Here is a 16,172-nt window from a genome sequence, read left to right on the forward strand (position 1 = left end):
TTTTGCGAGCATTTCGTGTGGGAGATTATTAGCTTTTTTGCGGTGAAGAAGCGAGCTATATCTATACGAGAGATATCCGTTTACTTTCGGACACCAATATCGAGCAATCATGAATACCTTAGACTCCTTTAAACATTGGTTACTTTATTGGTTAATTCATCGGAAATTCCATAATAAAATTTGGCTTTAATTATATGCATGGATTTCCAGCTAGCAGAGTCAAAGGTCGGTACCGTTTTGTATCGAAAAAAAGTATTGCATTATGTAAAAGAAAATGAGAAATAGAAACAGATTGTAGTCATATGTAGCTGAATTGAAAATGATAATAATAATTATATGTACTAATAAAACCGTAATATGGTGCATGCATCCTTTTGTTTAGGCCGCGTTTCTTTTCTCCATTTGTAGTTATCTCTTTTTGGCTTTGAATTATAGATACTGTGATGTTTGAAATCCAATCGTTTGTTTTTTTATATTAAACCTAAAGTTAAATAAAATACATTTTAAAAGCGGTTTATGTCCTATGAACTCCTCTATGTTCCCTGTTGAATTTAATTTTTTGCAAAACTTGCGTGGGACTCAGCTTCACACGTTTATTCACATGTCAGAGATGGTCTTAAGATACTTGTGTTTGTTTTAGCGGAGTTAGTTCCTTTAAAATCACCAAAATTATTGTCCATAATCATATCTGATAATTTTGTTTTCCGCTTCTTGTTTATTCAATTGTAATTAATGAGCAGCGTGTGTTTCGCAATTCCACGCCGAATTATAATCCCAACTGGTACAAAAAACTTTGTTCAAAGCAGCACAAAAAAAAACAAACATGAATGAAAATTTATAATCTTATAAGTTTATGTGACTAATTTCTTTACAGTGCCAAAATGTTTTAGTTTTTAAAACAAAACAAAAAATATTATTGAATTAATTTTTTTATCTTTACTTAAGATTTGCATTTTTTATTTAAATATACATACATATACTTACTAAAATTAAAACATATGTACATTTGTAAATGTATGCCAATATGCAATTCGTTTATTTATTTGGTTGGAATCTTTACAATGCCGCCCGCAAAATACAATAATAAATACATGTTTTGAATGCAACCACATGTATACATAAATATGTATACACATACACATATGTGTGTACATGCAATGTAGATCTGAATGCGTACTATATAAAATTTGTTTATTTTAATTTGTTAAATAATTTTTAAAAACTCAATTCACTCGTTTTACGGAAAATATACAGCATTCAATAGTGAAAATATGTCCCATACAAAAAGGAGCAATTAATTATACATACCTAATATTTTACAATAACTATAATTATAAACGTAATAGATTTTTTTTTTGACGTCGTTTTGCATTTCTCAAATGTTATTGACTAGTTGATTATACATTTTTAGTTTTATCAACTGTTTCTTTCTAAGATTATACATAGTTTGCATTTAAATGAGTTTGTTGTGCTAATACAACAGATATACGATTATTTCGAAAACGAATAAGACATAAGCATAAATGTTTAACAAAACAAAAACAATAAAATGTAGTATGGTTTGTGTAATATTTAACTTTAAGGAAATTAATAAAAAGTCTTATCACTAAAAATTTTATTATCTTGAAAGGCCTTAAATCGCATCATATACAAGTAGAATAAAAGGGAATAAAACCAGTATAAATCAAATAATCGTAGACCACAGCATTTTTTTGTTCATTTGTAGACTAACAGGTAAGGAAATTCTTTGAGAGGAATTTATGTATAATTTAAATTCAATTTCGCATGTTCGCATGCGTACAGCATGTTTATATCTACAAATACGCCCGGCTATTAGAGCGACTATTTTATTATCAGATATTTGATAAGAAAGTAAAAATGCTATGTCTTCACGGTTTGGCTGCTTAAATGTGCACAATATTCATTAATGATTTATATGGAGCTAATTTCCTTCCTGCGTGTTTGTTTGAACATCTGCTAAAAAATATAAATAAAAATCTTTGTGAACTAACAAATATTTAGTATGGCATATTTTCTGGTGTTTACAGTAAAATGAATATTTTCGCATGTTTTCAGTAAAATGGACATTTTATGCATAATTTTTGTTGACTTTTGAAAATTTTTCCGCCGACAGTGTTGCACTTTTTTTTCCATATAAAAAACTGAGCGTATGTTTTATAGAACAAATGCGAAACGCAAGTACAAGTATTATACCGACATTGAATGGGGTAAAAAACTGCATACTCGAAAGATATCTGAAAATTCTGCATGAAACATTTAAAATTTAAAATACAATTTTTTTTAATTTCTTGAAATTGTACGTATTTTGCAAAATTTTTTAAACTTTTAGACCTACTGCGAGCGCCGTGTCGAGTGCAAGTCATTTTTGAGAGTCAAGTCATATCGCAAACCACAAGGCTTTTGGCTTTTACCTAACCGGGACAACATATTTATGAAGTAATAAAGTGTAAAAATTAACTAAAATAATTATTATGAGTAGCACAGAAATAACATTGACTATTTTTCGAGATTAAGGCTACATGGCAATTAAACACATGTGTTTTTAGATTTTGCATTCGTTTTTTTTTGCGATATTTCGACTTCAGTCTGAATTCATCCTCAGAAATATTTTACAGGTCATCGGAAAAGTGCAGAAGTTGACAAAAATGCGAACACATTTGAGACACCAAATAAATATATGATAGGCCAGATGTGGAGTAATTTTTATGAAGATACGATACGGGTGCGTTCAGAAATGCATCAAGCCAAAGCATCAGAGTCTTTTATATCTAAACTATAATTGATGGAAATGTCTTATTTGCGCAACTAAGTTTCTATTTGGCTTTTAGCCGTGGTTGCGCATATTTGACATTTCTATAAATTATAGTTTAGATATAAAAGAGACTGATGCTTTGGCTTGATGCATTTCTGAACGCGCCCTACATAAGGGGGTTTTCACACGTTATTTAACTTCTTCAGATTTGTGTGAAATTCCAGCCTTTCCATGGTGCCATACCAATTTTTACTCGACACGACCGATGCCAATGTTGTCTAGTCGTGCATTTTCTTTAATTTACGACTTATGCAATGAGGCTGTTTGATTTATATGGCTTATGCTATAAGATTCCCTATATATTTATATAGGGTAATCTATCTGGACTATTTTCTAATTTTAAATAAAACACTTGAAACAGAACTGGATATCGGAGTCAATAATATTATCCGAATTAACATTCTCTGATAATTACTTTTTAAAAATAATTTCATTCCAATGTTGACCGCGACTACGCTGTAGGTGGAAGGAAGGTCCAATTTTCAATTATATTTTCCAACATTACGCGAATTACGCGAGTAATGCTGGCTCCCAAGTTTAGAATCATAGCTGGCTTATCGACGAAAACGTTTGACTTATCAAATGATAACTCGCTGAACCCATATGTTACGGGCTTCAATCTCAGGCAACAAAAATTTTGTTATCATGGTGCGGTAGCACTCGTTATTTGAGGTTTTTTCTGTATGCGGCCAAAGATTTTAATGATTTTTTTTTTTAAATTAATGTCAGAGAATACTCTTTCGTGTGATAAAAAAGATTTCGACATCCAGTTCTGTTTTAAGCGTTTCATTTACAAATAAAAAACCAAGGTCTAGATGGATCACCATATATATATTTTTGTAAAACATCAGTATTTAATTAAAATTAATGAATTTAACCCTGGACGTGCTTCGCTTTTTTTACCCTGGCTGCAAGCCTTGTCGAAACGACTAGCACGAACTTTGAATTTAAATAAGAAACAAACCACAATTAAAGAGAAAATACATTTGATGATTTTGGGTTTTTTTAACACATTAACAAAATATTAATTATATTCATTTTCAATATTACATCTAATATTGTTAGTCGCATCGACCACGCATGTCTAGGGTTAATATGAAAAAACACTTGTTACTATTGTAAAAACGGCCCCATTTTCTTTGGGTCACTGAATGTACATATCGTTACCTTAATTCACAAAGGCCCTAACCACTTTTTTTATTTTACAGAAGCAAGAAACATTATAAAAAGAGTATCAAAAACAGGTAGGGCTCTTTAAAAAGTGGCATGTGACTCCGTTATTTTGGTACTATCAATTTTTATTGAAGGTGTATTTCAATACATCCAGCTAAAATCTGTGAAAAATGCAGTTTCGAAAAAAGCGTTGGTTGGGCTTTTATGAATTAAGGTAACGATATTTGCTATGTATTTCTTTAAATGTTTGTGCTTTCAAGATTTTTTTAAACACTATTTATGACTACATATTTTGAAGTTTTATTCAGAGTTGGGCAAAATTTATTCGAATGACGAATAACAAATGAATAAATTGTTTTTCTTGTTATTTGTAAATAATAAATAATTTTGTTTATTCAAAAAACAATTATTCGAATGACGGATAAATTATTTTATTCGTTATTCGAATAACTATTATCTTCACTAATTATTCGAATAACGAATAAAATAATAATAAAACAAGTAATTTATCTATATATAGATATGTACATATATTTATGTATAAAATGATAACCGTTTTTGTTACGATTTAACTCAAACCCCTGGATAGATTTAAATCAAATTTTCGGAGGTTATTCCATCTATTTATTGCACAATCAGGTTGCAATTCATAATGGTGCTGCAGTCGAAATCATTAGAAACCCCATATGTCTGGACTACTTTGTTTTTTATGTTTATATTATACGAATTTACGATGTCTCACGTCGTCATACACCCTAAATGCGACCTTGCATCTACCTCCGCTTGATGAAATTGCTCGGGCGGCCATTGCTGCAGCAGTAAGACTCAAGGAAACCAGCTCTTGGATATTTTAAAAGTGGCGAATCAGCAAGGAAAGTTTCGCCCACATCCTTCCAAGAAAGACCACTGTTGGTATATCAATGACCAAATTTTACATCGAGGATTTTTGGCTCTCCTATAATAGAAAACGCACATCTGTGCTCTTCAGCTTCCTTATAAGGACTTTTGTTGGCCTACATGACATAAGACTAGAGGTTGACGCATCGGACCAATGTTGTAGTTGCAAGATCATAGAAGAAGATTACGCACGCTTAGAAAAGATCTCACAAGTGGAAATAAGACCATCGGTAACGCTCATGACATTGAAAGGAATTTTTTCTTGCATATAGCATCGGAGCGCTATTTTTTTAGCAGAAATATGTGTGAGAAGGGTTCTGCTCTTTAGTTGTTCAACCTAAATTAAGAATTTTTACTTTACCCATATTTGGTTTTCAACGCTATTCTTGCATTGGCCAACGCAAAAAATCTTATCAGGGGCCGCGAAACCANCATTATTTAAAATAACGAATAAAATAACGAATAAATTATTCGCTAGCAATAAAATAACGAATAAATTATTCGTGAATAAGTTATCTGCGAATAATTATATTACGGATAAAATTTTATTCGAATAATTATCTAAATAACAATTTATTCGAATAATCCCCAACTCTGGTTTTATTGCATATTTTAAGTTAATATTTTTGAGTGTTAGACGCATATTATATGTGCATAATTTTCTCTCATGTCTCATCTCAATGATCTCACCATATTTAGCGATAGGTATTTTACCAGTTCCATCTGAAAACAACTGTTAGTTAATAGTCAACAAAAGTACACTATGCTTTAGCACATACAGATGCGTGCAAGTAATTAGCAACGAAATTCAAAACGATATTGCTTGCAAATTATGTTTATTTATTTATTTTTAATAATTTTCATTTAATAATTCATTTCATATAACACATGATCAAAATATTTTTTTACATGGAAAAAAATCCGCAACACCCTCGACAAAAAAAATTCAAAAAAATCAATGGTAATTTTTAGCGACTTGAAACTTGCACTTTATTATACTCTAATTGAATGGGCTACAAAACTGCATACTCGAAAATTTTCTAAATATTCTAATTAAAAATTTTGAAATTTTGATCACAATTTTTTGAAGTTTGATTACTTTTTTTGCAATTTGTGCAAGCTTTGCAACTTTTGTTATTGTGGTTTCTGATATAGATTGAATTATATTTTAAATGAAAATTATTAAAAATAAATAAATAAACATAATTTGCAAGCAATATCGTTTTGAATTTCGTTGCTAATTAGTTGCACGCATCTGTATGCATGTACATTGAAAAATCTGTATGTATGCTTGCGAATGTACAAAGATCACTGGTTTGTTAAATTATTACCCAAGTTTTATTCACTGCCTTAAAGTTTTTTCTTAGAACAAATTTATAATAGAAATAATACCATAGATATACCAAAGTTATATTAAGTTATATCCGAGCAGCTATTAAATCTTAAATTTAATGGTCTCATAATAAGCGACCTAGTCGGCCGCTATGGTGTAGTGGTCAGGTCGGAGGCTGAGGTGCAGTGGTAAGCAGTGCGCGCTTTCACTCATCAGCGCCTGTATGTATGTATATGTATAATACCTTCGCGAAGTAATAGCTAAAAACAGCATGTACAAACATATTTACATAAACCTCTTTTTTGTAACAAACAAATTATATAGTTCTAAATTCTTGGCATAGTTGCTAAACTAAAATGCCGCCGAATAATGTAAAGAATTTAATATATACTTTGCAAACAACATAACTACGTATCTGCAATGTAGCTAAGCTGTACCTATTTAGTAAAAGTACTTAAGATCACCAAACGCCGGCACATTAAATGTATAGTATAAATTTTGATACGGGTATTGAAATGGGTTCTCAAAGCTCAGTCGTAATGTTCCAGCATCAAGTGCAGTTAAATATTTGGTATCCTAAAAAATAACTGATTAAAAAGTGTATAACCTTTATATGACAACCTTTTTTTACCTCTAAAATATAATCTCGTATTCTCGTTCCTGCCACCATTATCAGCAATGGGCTTTTATCACATTGGGGCTGCTTTCCTCCTTGCCTGCTTTCCAATAAATTAATAGTCTTATAGACCAATTCCTCAGTTAGCTGATCACAATGCATTACATTAACATACTTCAACTTTGGACAACCATCCAATAACTCCAATACTGCTTCGTTAGTAACGGATCGGCAGTACCTTAGGCTAACGATTTCCATGTCTTTTAATGAGCTAATGTGTCTTAAACACGTGACATCAATATATTTGCTACAGTCGCAACCGAATACCTTTAATTTTTTAAACAGCGACAAAGATCTCATGCCTTCGTCAACAATGAGTCGGGGTGAGAAAATACGCAAACACTGCAGCTGCTCACCTTTGTATTCGGCTAATGCGTTTAATAATAAATTGAATGATTTTGTTCTAAAAAATTCTGCAGACAATTCTAAGTCAATTAGTTTTGGCAGTTGCGCTATAGCATAATATTCAATGGTTTGATTGCAGGATATATTAAGCTTTTCCAAGTTGATACAATACACCGGCAGCGCTGAAATAGCTACATCTGTGAGTGCTTCACACCACTGTAGAGTAAGCTTTTTAAGGCCCTTAAGCGAGGTGCAAATTTCAACAAAGAAATCATCTTGTATACCACATTCCACAAATGTTAGTTCCTTTAGGCATTTAAGTTTGCTTAGATAACGACCTAAATTTTACCAAAGGTGATTTATATTCTGATAAAATTTTTATTTACTGCAAAATACCTGTTACGTTTTCCTCTCCTTCTAATTTTAATACTTCTAAAGTGGCTAACTGGGCTATACTCTGCATTGCATTGTCATCCAATGAGCACTTTTGTAAATGCACACTGGTAAGATGCTTCATGTTCATAAGCAGTTTACGTAAACACTTGGACTTTATTTTAGTCATTCCAAAGTAAATTCGCAGCACATTTGGACAGTTTTTATGTACTTGGGTCACATATTCGTTACGTTCCTGATCGGTGTAGGGTAGATTTATAAGTTCCTCCAACGTACTGCCTGCCATTTCGAAAAATCGCCTTATCTCACGTGCGCTCATATCATTGAGGTCATCTTTTTGCAGTACTTTGTGATGTCTCTGGCAGTAATATTGAAAAACATTTCGTAAACGTGGGCAAATCATCGCCAAACGCACCTGATCCGGCAATTCTAGTTGCTTAAATATTTCAAGTAGGCAGTCATCATTTAGTATCAAAATACTCGCATTTGTGCCATCCTCCTTTAAAGTAGAGGATGCATCTCTATTTGGGTCACTCATTTCTTTGTTAAATTTCACTTCAAATATTTACTAATATAAATTTAAGAACTTATTGCCGGCATTAAAAATTAGAATTCACATCCCGCACGTAAACAGCTGATTGGTAACAGCTGTTTAAAAATTAGTTTAAACTAGGAATTTTCGATATCTTATCGATTATTCTGAATATCAATATTTCATGGCACGATAATCTATTTTTTGAATCGATATTCCAAGGTCGATATATCGAAGACATCGATACTTTACCCGCAATATCGATATTTGAGTTGAAAGTTATTTTTAATCTACAAAAAATTGTAGGGGTGGCCCGATCCAAAAGAAAATTCCACACGCTTGTAGTCAAGGGTCTACGCACTATTTTAACACTCACTTTTGTAAATTTTGGTCAGTAATTTATTTACAATCTGGGTTTGAAATATGCCGTTTTTTGTAAAGTTCGGAAATTAGCGTACATTTATCACTCCTATTCTCCTAAAAGCAGCCACTTCACCAATACATTTTTGTATTCCCCTTCACCTTACACTTTACTTGCTTTACGACTTTAATATTAACCAATTAATCACAATTCATTAAATAAAAACACCTTCAAAATCACGCGTCTGACTTTGGTTGCATATGCAAATTGAATGGCGGAGTTCAGCTGTCAAGCTCCAAAATATGCAAAAGAATGAGAGACAAAAGAAGATAGGATATAACCCAAGAATGATAGAATACAAGATTGAGCCGATCAGAGAGGATTTTTGAGAATAACTTTTTTGTGACGTCACACTGGTGCAATTGCGAGAGCGGAATGCCAAAACGTGAGCAAGAATGGAAGAAGAAGAAAAATTGTTGCAAGGAAAAAGTAAACAATTTGCACAAGTGTGACGTCATGCAAACAATGATTCTGTCAAATTCGTTAAGAGAGGAATAGCGGTCCGAGATCGGCGCAACCCAAGAATGATAGAATACAAGATTGCGCCGATCAGAGAGGATTTTTGAGAATAACTTTTGTGTGACGTCACACTGGTGCAATTGCGAGAGAGAAATGCCAAAACGTGAGCAAGAATGGAAGAAGAAGAAAAAATGTTGCAAGGAAAACGTAAACAAGTTGCACCAGTGTGACGTCATGCAAACAACGATTCTGTCAAATTCGTTAAGAGAGGAATAGCGGTCCGAGATCGGCGCAACCTTTGTATTCTCTCAATCGTGGATATAACCCAGTAAGCATTACAAATATACGCAGGTGTTCTCTGCAAAAGGTGTTCAGCTCCTTTTCTTCGCAAAACAGAAAGGGGAATTCTACTGCCTGAGGATTATAATCAGGCATGGGCAGAGAACGAGCATACGCTCAAAGAGCGTAATCATCGTGTGTACGTATACAAGCAAGAGCGTAACGATGAGAACGCGACAGCAAGCACAATGAATTAGGCACACTAACACATTCTCACTTTTAGCTAACGGTTGTTTGTGGTAGTGCCCACTTCTGGTTATAATCCCTAAGTGCGGCCGAAGGCCGCCTACGCAGAAAGTGTTCTCTGCAAAAGGTGTTCAGCCCCCTTCTTTGCCAACACAGAAAGGAGAATTCTACTGCCTGAGGGTTCCCTGCAAAAATCGCGACTACTCCATGCATGCATGTAAAGAGTACTCCCGAAGGACCAAGGAGTACTCCAAAATTAACCACAATTCATATAAAAAATATGGTCCAATTAACATTGCGATGTCCTAGGGCAGGACCATATACTCCATCTCTGCATTACATCAGAGTAGCACAAAACTACTCCCAACATACTCCAATGACATTGTCGTTATATTTTTTCGTTTGTACACGCTTTTGTTCTTCACTTCGCAGATGCTTTTTTTGAAATTAATAAAAACCAGAAACAAAAATTAAAAATTACATGTGGCCTCTGACGACATTCGAACCCGAACATGCAGCATTATGCAGCGTTTTTGCTGCATTTAAAATGCAACATTTAGCACTTTCGAACATATGTTTTCGAAGAGCGTTCATGCTATAGCATTTAGCAAATGTACATTTACGCGAGTTCGAAATCGTATGCTTTTGACAAACAGCCGTGTTCCAGTCCTTATTTAGATCGTATATCATTACGATAAATTCTCACGAGACAGATAATGTGCAAAAACCCCTACTGAAAAGGAAAAAATAAATTTTAAACCAAAATTCAATACAAAAACTCTGAATTGTTTTAACCATAACCGAACATTTGTTTGTCGTATATATTTATTTGTCGGTGCTCAATTAATTTTCCCACTCTAATTAGGAAACAAACCAAACAGAGTTGATCACAAATTGATCCAGATTTCTATCAGTCATCAATTCGATGTTGAATTTGCTTAACTTTTCTTTATCCAAATAATGTAATCAAAATAAAAGAAATCTCGGATCGGCGATCACTGAAACGCAGCTAGACTGTATACCCGAAAAAGCAATGTTGCCACTTTTCCTCTTTAAACCATGTTCGAATCGTGGAAATTTTGGAAGATCACAGGGTATGCTTTTAGCATTTAGATTCTTAATGCAAAAATGTAGTTGCATTTAGTTGCATTTAGGTGACGAATTTTGTATGGATAAATGTACATTTAGAGTAGCATTTAGAGCTAAATGCGCTAAATGTGCTTTTACGCGTAATGGGCTGTTTTTGCTTACGCGTAAATGTACATTTAGCGCATTTAGCTCTAAATGCTACTCTAAATGTACATTTATCCATACAAAATTCGTCATCTAAATGCAACTAAATGCAACTCAATCTTTGCATTTAGAATCTAAATGCTAAAAGCATCCCTGTGATCTTCCAAAATTTCCACGATTCGAACATGGTTTAATGAGAAAAAGTGGCAACATTGCTTTTTCGAGTATACAACCGCTAGCTGCGTTTCAGTGATCGCCGATCCAGATTTCATTTATTATTTTACATTATTTGGATAAAGAAAAGTTACGCAAATTCAACATCGAAATGATGCTGATAGAAATCTGGATTAATTTGTGATCAACTCTGTTTGTTTTGTTTCCTAATTAGGTGTGGAAAATATAATTGGCAGCACCGACAAATGAATATATACACAAACAAATGTTCGGTTATGGTTAAAACAATTCAGGTTTTTGTATTGAATTTTCGGTTTAGAATTTATTTTTCCTTTTCAGTAGGGGTTTTTGCACATTATCTTTTCCGTGAGAATTTATCGTAATGGATACGGATCTGAATAAGCGACTGGAACACGGCTGTTTGTCAAAAGCATACGATTTCGAACTCGCGTAAATGTACATTTGCTAAATGCGATAGCATGAACGCTCTTCGAAAACATATGTTCGAAAGTGCTAAATGCTGCATTTTAAATGCAGCAAAAACGCTGCATAAGCAAAAACAGCCTATAAATGTACATTTAGAGTAGCATTTAGAGCTAAATGCGCTAATGTGCTTTTACGCGTAAGCAAAAACAGCCTATAACTTCAATCACATGTCGTTAAAACACGAGCAGTGATCGGGTAACAATAAGCTGGTGCAGAGACACGAGTTGGTCCGCTACAGCATGACAGAGGAGCACTTTTGTAAGTACTCCAATATACCACAAATAGACTACATGGTCCAACGATTTTTGCAGGGTTATAATCCCTAAGTGCGGCCGAAGGATGCCTACGCAGAAAGGAATTCAACGCAAAAATACATTTGTTAAAAAGAACATATTTTTTTATATAAACTTGTTTTGTCTATTTTTAGCTAACTTTTTTATTCTTTATTCAAAATCTCCCGATATCTAATTTGCCATAATTTCTTTTATTAAAAAATCCCACGGTTTCTGTTAGTTGGGTCATATTCCACTTCAAACTGCTCAGTTTGCCTAAGAAAATTCCGTTTTTCCCAAGGGGGGGTTACGCCTTTTTAGAAAGCCGGGACTGTCCCCTTTCAAGGGGGGGAGTTTGGGGGGCCTCGCCCCCTCCCTCTCCGCCCACCCCAAAAACGATGTGAGCGCTACTAAACATTTCCCGGGGAAAATACTAAAGTAGGTTTAATCAGCAGCTTGCGTGATTTATTTAGCTCTTAAGTTTGACAAACTGCTTGAGTCGACCGGCATGCTGTTTTAATCCTCAGTATGGCACTGGGCACATTACGCGCTTTATCAAAGTAGAGTAATCGTTTCGTCATGCCGAAACGAATGCATAACGACTCGAGTTCTGTACACTTGCTCGCCGTGCATAAATCACCAGCTAATAAACACTTTCTACACATAACAAATTTTCTGGCCGTTCTTTCGCAACTACGCACTTCCTCAAATATTTCTGCTCCGAAATATTGCATAAACGCTTGTGGTTTAATACAATTTGCACGAATTTTAGCACGAAATTGACAAATAAATTTTATTTCCAACAAAAAAAGTAAACAAATGATGACTTCAAAACTATAAGCGCCTTACAATGTTGGGCGCTTCGATTCATGACGCTTTTATGTTTGGGCGAAAACAAGATTTTGAATCGTAATGTACAGAGCTTCATTGAAACACATGTGTTCCGCATAAAAGCTTTATACTTTAGTATGCCGAAACGATTACACTACTATGATTAGGAGCTTAATGTGCGGAGTTCCTTAATATACAAGATGGAAAGAACACAACTTAGTAGTTTTGTATAAATATCTGTACAAAAAATACCTTCCACTTTTTCTACTTCCCAGAAAATATATAATAAAAATCTAACAACCACTTGATCAAGTGAATTGCAGCGGAATAGCTGCGCTTGATTATAGTTGGCTCAACAAGTGAAATAGTGGAAATAAGCAACAAGAATTACCAAGGCGAACTTAGCACAGTGCGTAGGCAGCTGGCTGAGTCAGTTGGATCGTCGGTTCGAATCCTGCTGAAAGAAGTCTGCTGAGGAAATGTGGTGATTTCGAAATAGCTATCACTTCTGCCATTTTTGCAAATTAAAAAAACGGCCTCAAGCTCAATAAAAATTGTTGAAAAATCTTTGATGTAAAAAATTGATTCGCTTAAGTAAATATACATATGTACATAAACACAAAGTTAAAATTATGTATATATGTATACATACAATAAAAGTTGGCTCTTTATTTCCGGGCTGGGACGTGTCCCGTCGTGCCAGGCCGGGCCGGGCCCCACTAAAATTCTCAACGTGCGGGCTCGTGCGTGTTTTTGAAAGTTGATTTTGCACTCGTGCCGGGGCGGGCCTGAAAATTTAGGCCCGTGCCTATCTCTACAGTGAATTAGAGTGTTTAGCGCCTTTACTTTAGCATCTAACAACCCCTTAATGGCAAAATATTTTTTACTTTACTCCTAAATAAAAATTTTTTTTATACCCGAGCGCACTTGTGCACAAGGGTACATTAATTTTGTTCACATAACGGTTGTTTGTAACAGCCAAAACGAATCGAGATAGATATAGACAAATGTATACATAAATGATCAGGATGAAAAAAGAAATCGATTAAGCCATGTCTGTCTGTCCGTCCGTCTGTCCGTCTGTCCGTCCGTCCGTGTACACGATAACTCGAGCAAAAATTGAGATATCTCAACGAAATTTGGTATGTAGGTTTCCCTTAATCCAAGGTAGGTTGGTATTGAAAATGGGCGAAATCGGACTGTAACCACGCCCACTTCCCATATAACGGTAATTTCCAGAAATACGAAAACTGCGATATTTTAGTAACTACTGAAGATAATTCACTCAAAATTGATATTTACAATAATTTTTAGACGAAAAATAAGAATATTATAAATTTTTGGAAAATGGGCGTAGCCACGCCCACTTATGGTTACATGTGTATATCTTGGTAACCGCTGCACCAATTTCTTCCAAACTTGGCACAGTTGTTGGCCCTGGTACAGCATAAAAAATCGCCGAAACTTTTTAAAATCGGACAATAACCACGCCCACATCCCATATAACGGTAATTTAGAGAAATACGAAATCTTCGATAAATCAGTAAATATTAAAGCTAATTTATTCAAAATTGATGCTTGCAACAATTCTTTACCAAGAAATACGCTTAAGACAAAATTTTGAAAAATGGGCGTGGCACCGCCTACTTATGATCACATATATGTATCTCGGTAACCGTTCTACCAATTTGTACCAAACTCGGTGTGGTTATTGTGCTTGGCAAATAAAAGCAAAACGTTGAAAATTATTGAAATCGGACTAAAATAACGGCCGCTTCTCATATAACGGTAAATTTCAGAAATGCTTGAAACTTCAATATTTCGAAATTGAAGGACGCTAATTTACTCAAAATTGATACAACCCGGCTTATCGTGTAGTGGTAGCTTTCGGAAAGGTGGAAAACATACATTTAATAATTGCGCCGGGTATTTAATGTCCGGCTCCGCCCGAACTTAGACTTTCTTACTTGTTTTATTTGCGTGTTTAGCAACTCCTAATTACCTAAGTCGTGTTTACTTGAATATTAGACATCTCCAGATATTAAGTATTTGAGTATTTAGTACCCAAACTGTAAAAGACTTAGGTGGTGAAAAATTGTTTTTTTTGATATTGCCTGATTATAAAAAGCCAATAATATGACCATCGAAAAGGAAAATAAAGTTAAAAATGGCAGCGTCTTGATTATGAAAAGGCAATAAGATGACCATCGAAAAAGAAAATTAACCTAAGAATGGCAGCGTCTTGCGCTTATTTGCAAATAGTACCACTAATCAATACTTATTTGCGTGATTTAGTTAACTAAATAATTATTTGCAAATAAAAAATTTACTCAGCGTTTATACGGCAAAGTTTACCATTTTGCAAATTGTTATTTGCAAATAATGCGTGCGTATAAACGTAGTATATATTAAATGATAGATTTTTTCCAAATTTTCGCTATTTTTATACCCGAGCGCACTTTGTTCACATAACGGTTGTTAGTAACAGGCAAATCGAATCGAGATAATTATGGACAAATGTATAAATAAATGATCACTGAACTGAAAAAAGAAATCGATTAAGCGGTGACTGTCTGTCCTTCCGTCCATCTGTGCATAATTCGAGAAAAAATTTAGATACCTTAACGAAACTTGGGATGTGTACTTCTTTTTAGCGTAGGACGGTTGGTATTGAAAATGGGCAAAATCGGATAATAACCAGGCCTTCCCCCATTATTTACTCAAAATTGATATTAACAATGATTTTTAGACGAAAAATAATAATATTATAAATTTTTAGGAAAATGGGAGTAGCCACGCCCACTTATGATTACATGTGTATTACCACGTTTATACGTAAGCTATTTGCAAATAAAAATAATTTGCAAATACCTAACTCACTGTTTATTCGACGGTGAAAAATTTTTATTTAATATTTCCTGATCTTAAAAAGGCAATAATATGGCCATCGAAAAAGAAAATAAAATAAAAAAATGGCAACGTCTTCATTATAAAAAGCCAATAAGATCGAAAAAGAAAATAAACGTAAGAATGGCGACGTGAGAATGGCGGCGTCTTGCGCTTATTTGCAAATAGTATCACTAATCAATACTTATTTGCGTGATTTAGTTACTTGCAAATAAAAAACTAACTCAGCATTTATACGGCAAAGTTTACCATTTTGCAAATTGTTATTTGCAAATAAGACGTGCGCGTAAACGTAGTATATATCTCGGTAACCGCTCCACTAATTTCTCCCAAATTTGGCACGATTGTTGACCTAGGTATAACGCACAAAACGGCTGAACATTTTCAAAATTGGACAATAACCATGCCCACATCCCATATTTCGAAATTTAAGGACGCTCCCTTAAAATATAACTATATAAGTTTATGGAAGATATTTGAAATAGGAGTAGAATTACCCCTGCTTACCCTGTAGTGATATTTTTCGGAAAGTTGAAAAAAACTATGTTTAATACTTGCGCCGGGTATCTAATGTTCGGCTCCGCCCGATCTTAGACTTTTTTTACTTGTTTAAATATTAGGGGTCTTCATCAAAAATGATAAACTCTTGATAAACTTGATAACACGATAAATTTATAATTTT

The 16,172-nt window shown here is 34.0% G+C and overlaps 1 protein-coding gene across 1 annotated transcript; it reads right to left on the reverse strand.

The window, feature by feature from the left end:
- Nucleotides 1–6,461: 6,461 nt before the first annotated feature.
- On the reverse strand, nt 6,462–8,288 carry LOC108358206 (F-box/LRR-repeat protein 2-like). The gene is made up of 3 exons (XM_017609394.1): nt 7,654–8,288; nt 6,868–7,595; nt 6,462–6,812 (listed from the first exon to the last, which is right to left on the reverse strand). The coding sequence occupies exons 1-3, from the start codon at nt 8,186–8,188 to the stop codon at nt 6,678–6,680; spliced, it is 1,398 nt and encodes a 465-aa protein (XP_017464883.1). The 5' UTR covers nt 8,189–8,288; the 3' UTR covers nt 6,462–6,677.
- Between the last annotated feature and the right edge of the window lie 7,884 nt (nt 8,289–16,172).

This window comes from Rhagoletis zephyria, unplaced genomic scaffold, assembly GCF_001687245.7.
Source record: "Rhagoletis zephyria isolate East Lansing unplaced genomic scaffold, Rhagoletis_zephyria_1.1 Rzeph_scaffold_00223, whole genome shotgun sequence".
Lineage (NCBI taxonomy): Eukaryota > Metazoa > Arthropoda > Insecta > Diptera > Tephritidae > Rhagoletis > Rhagoletis zephyria.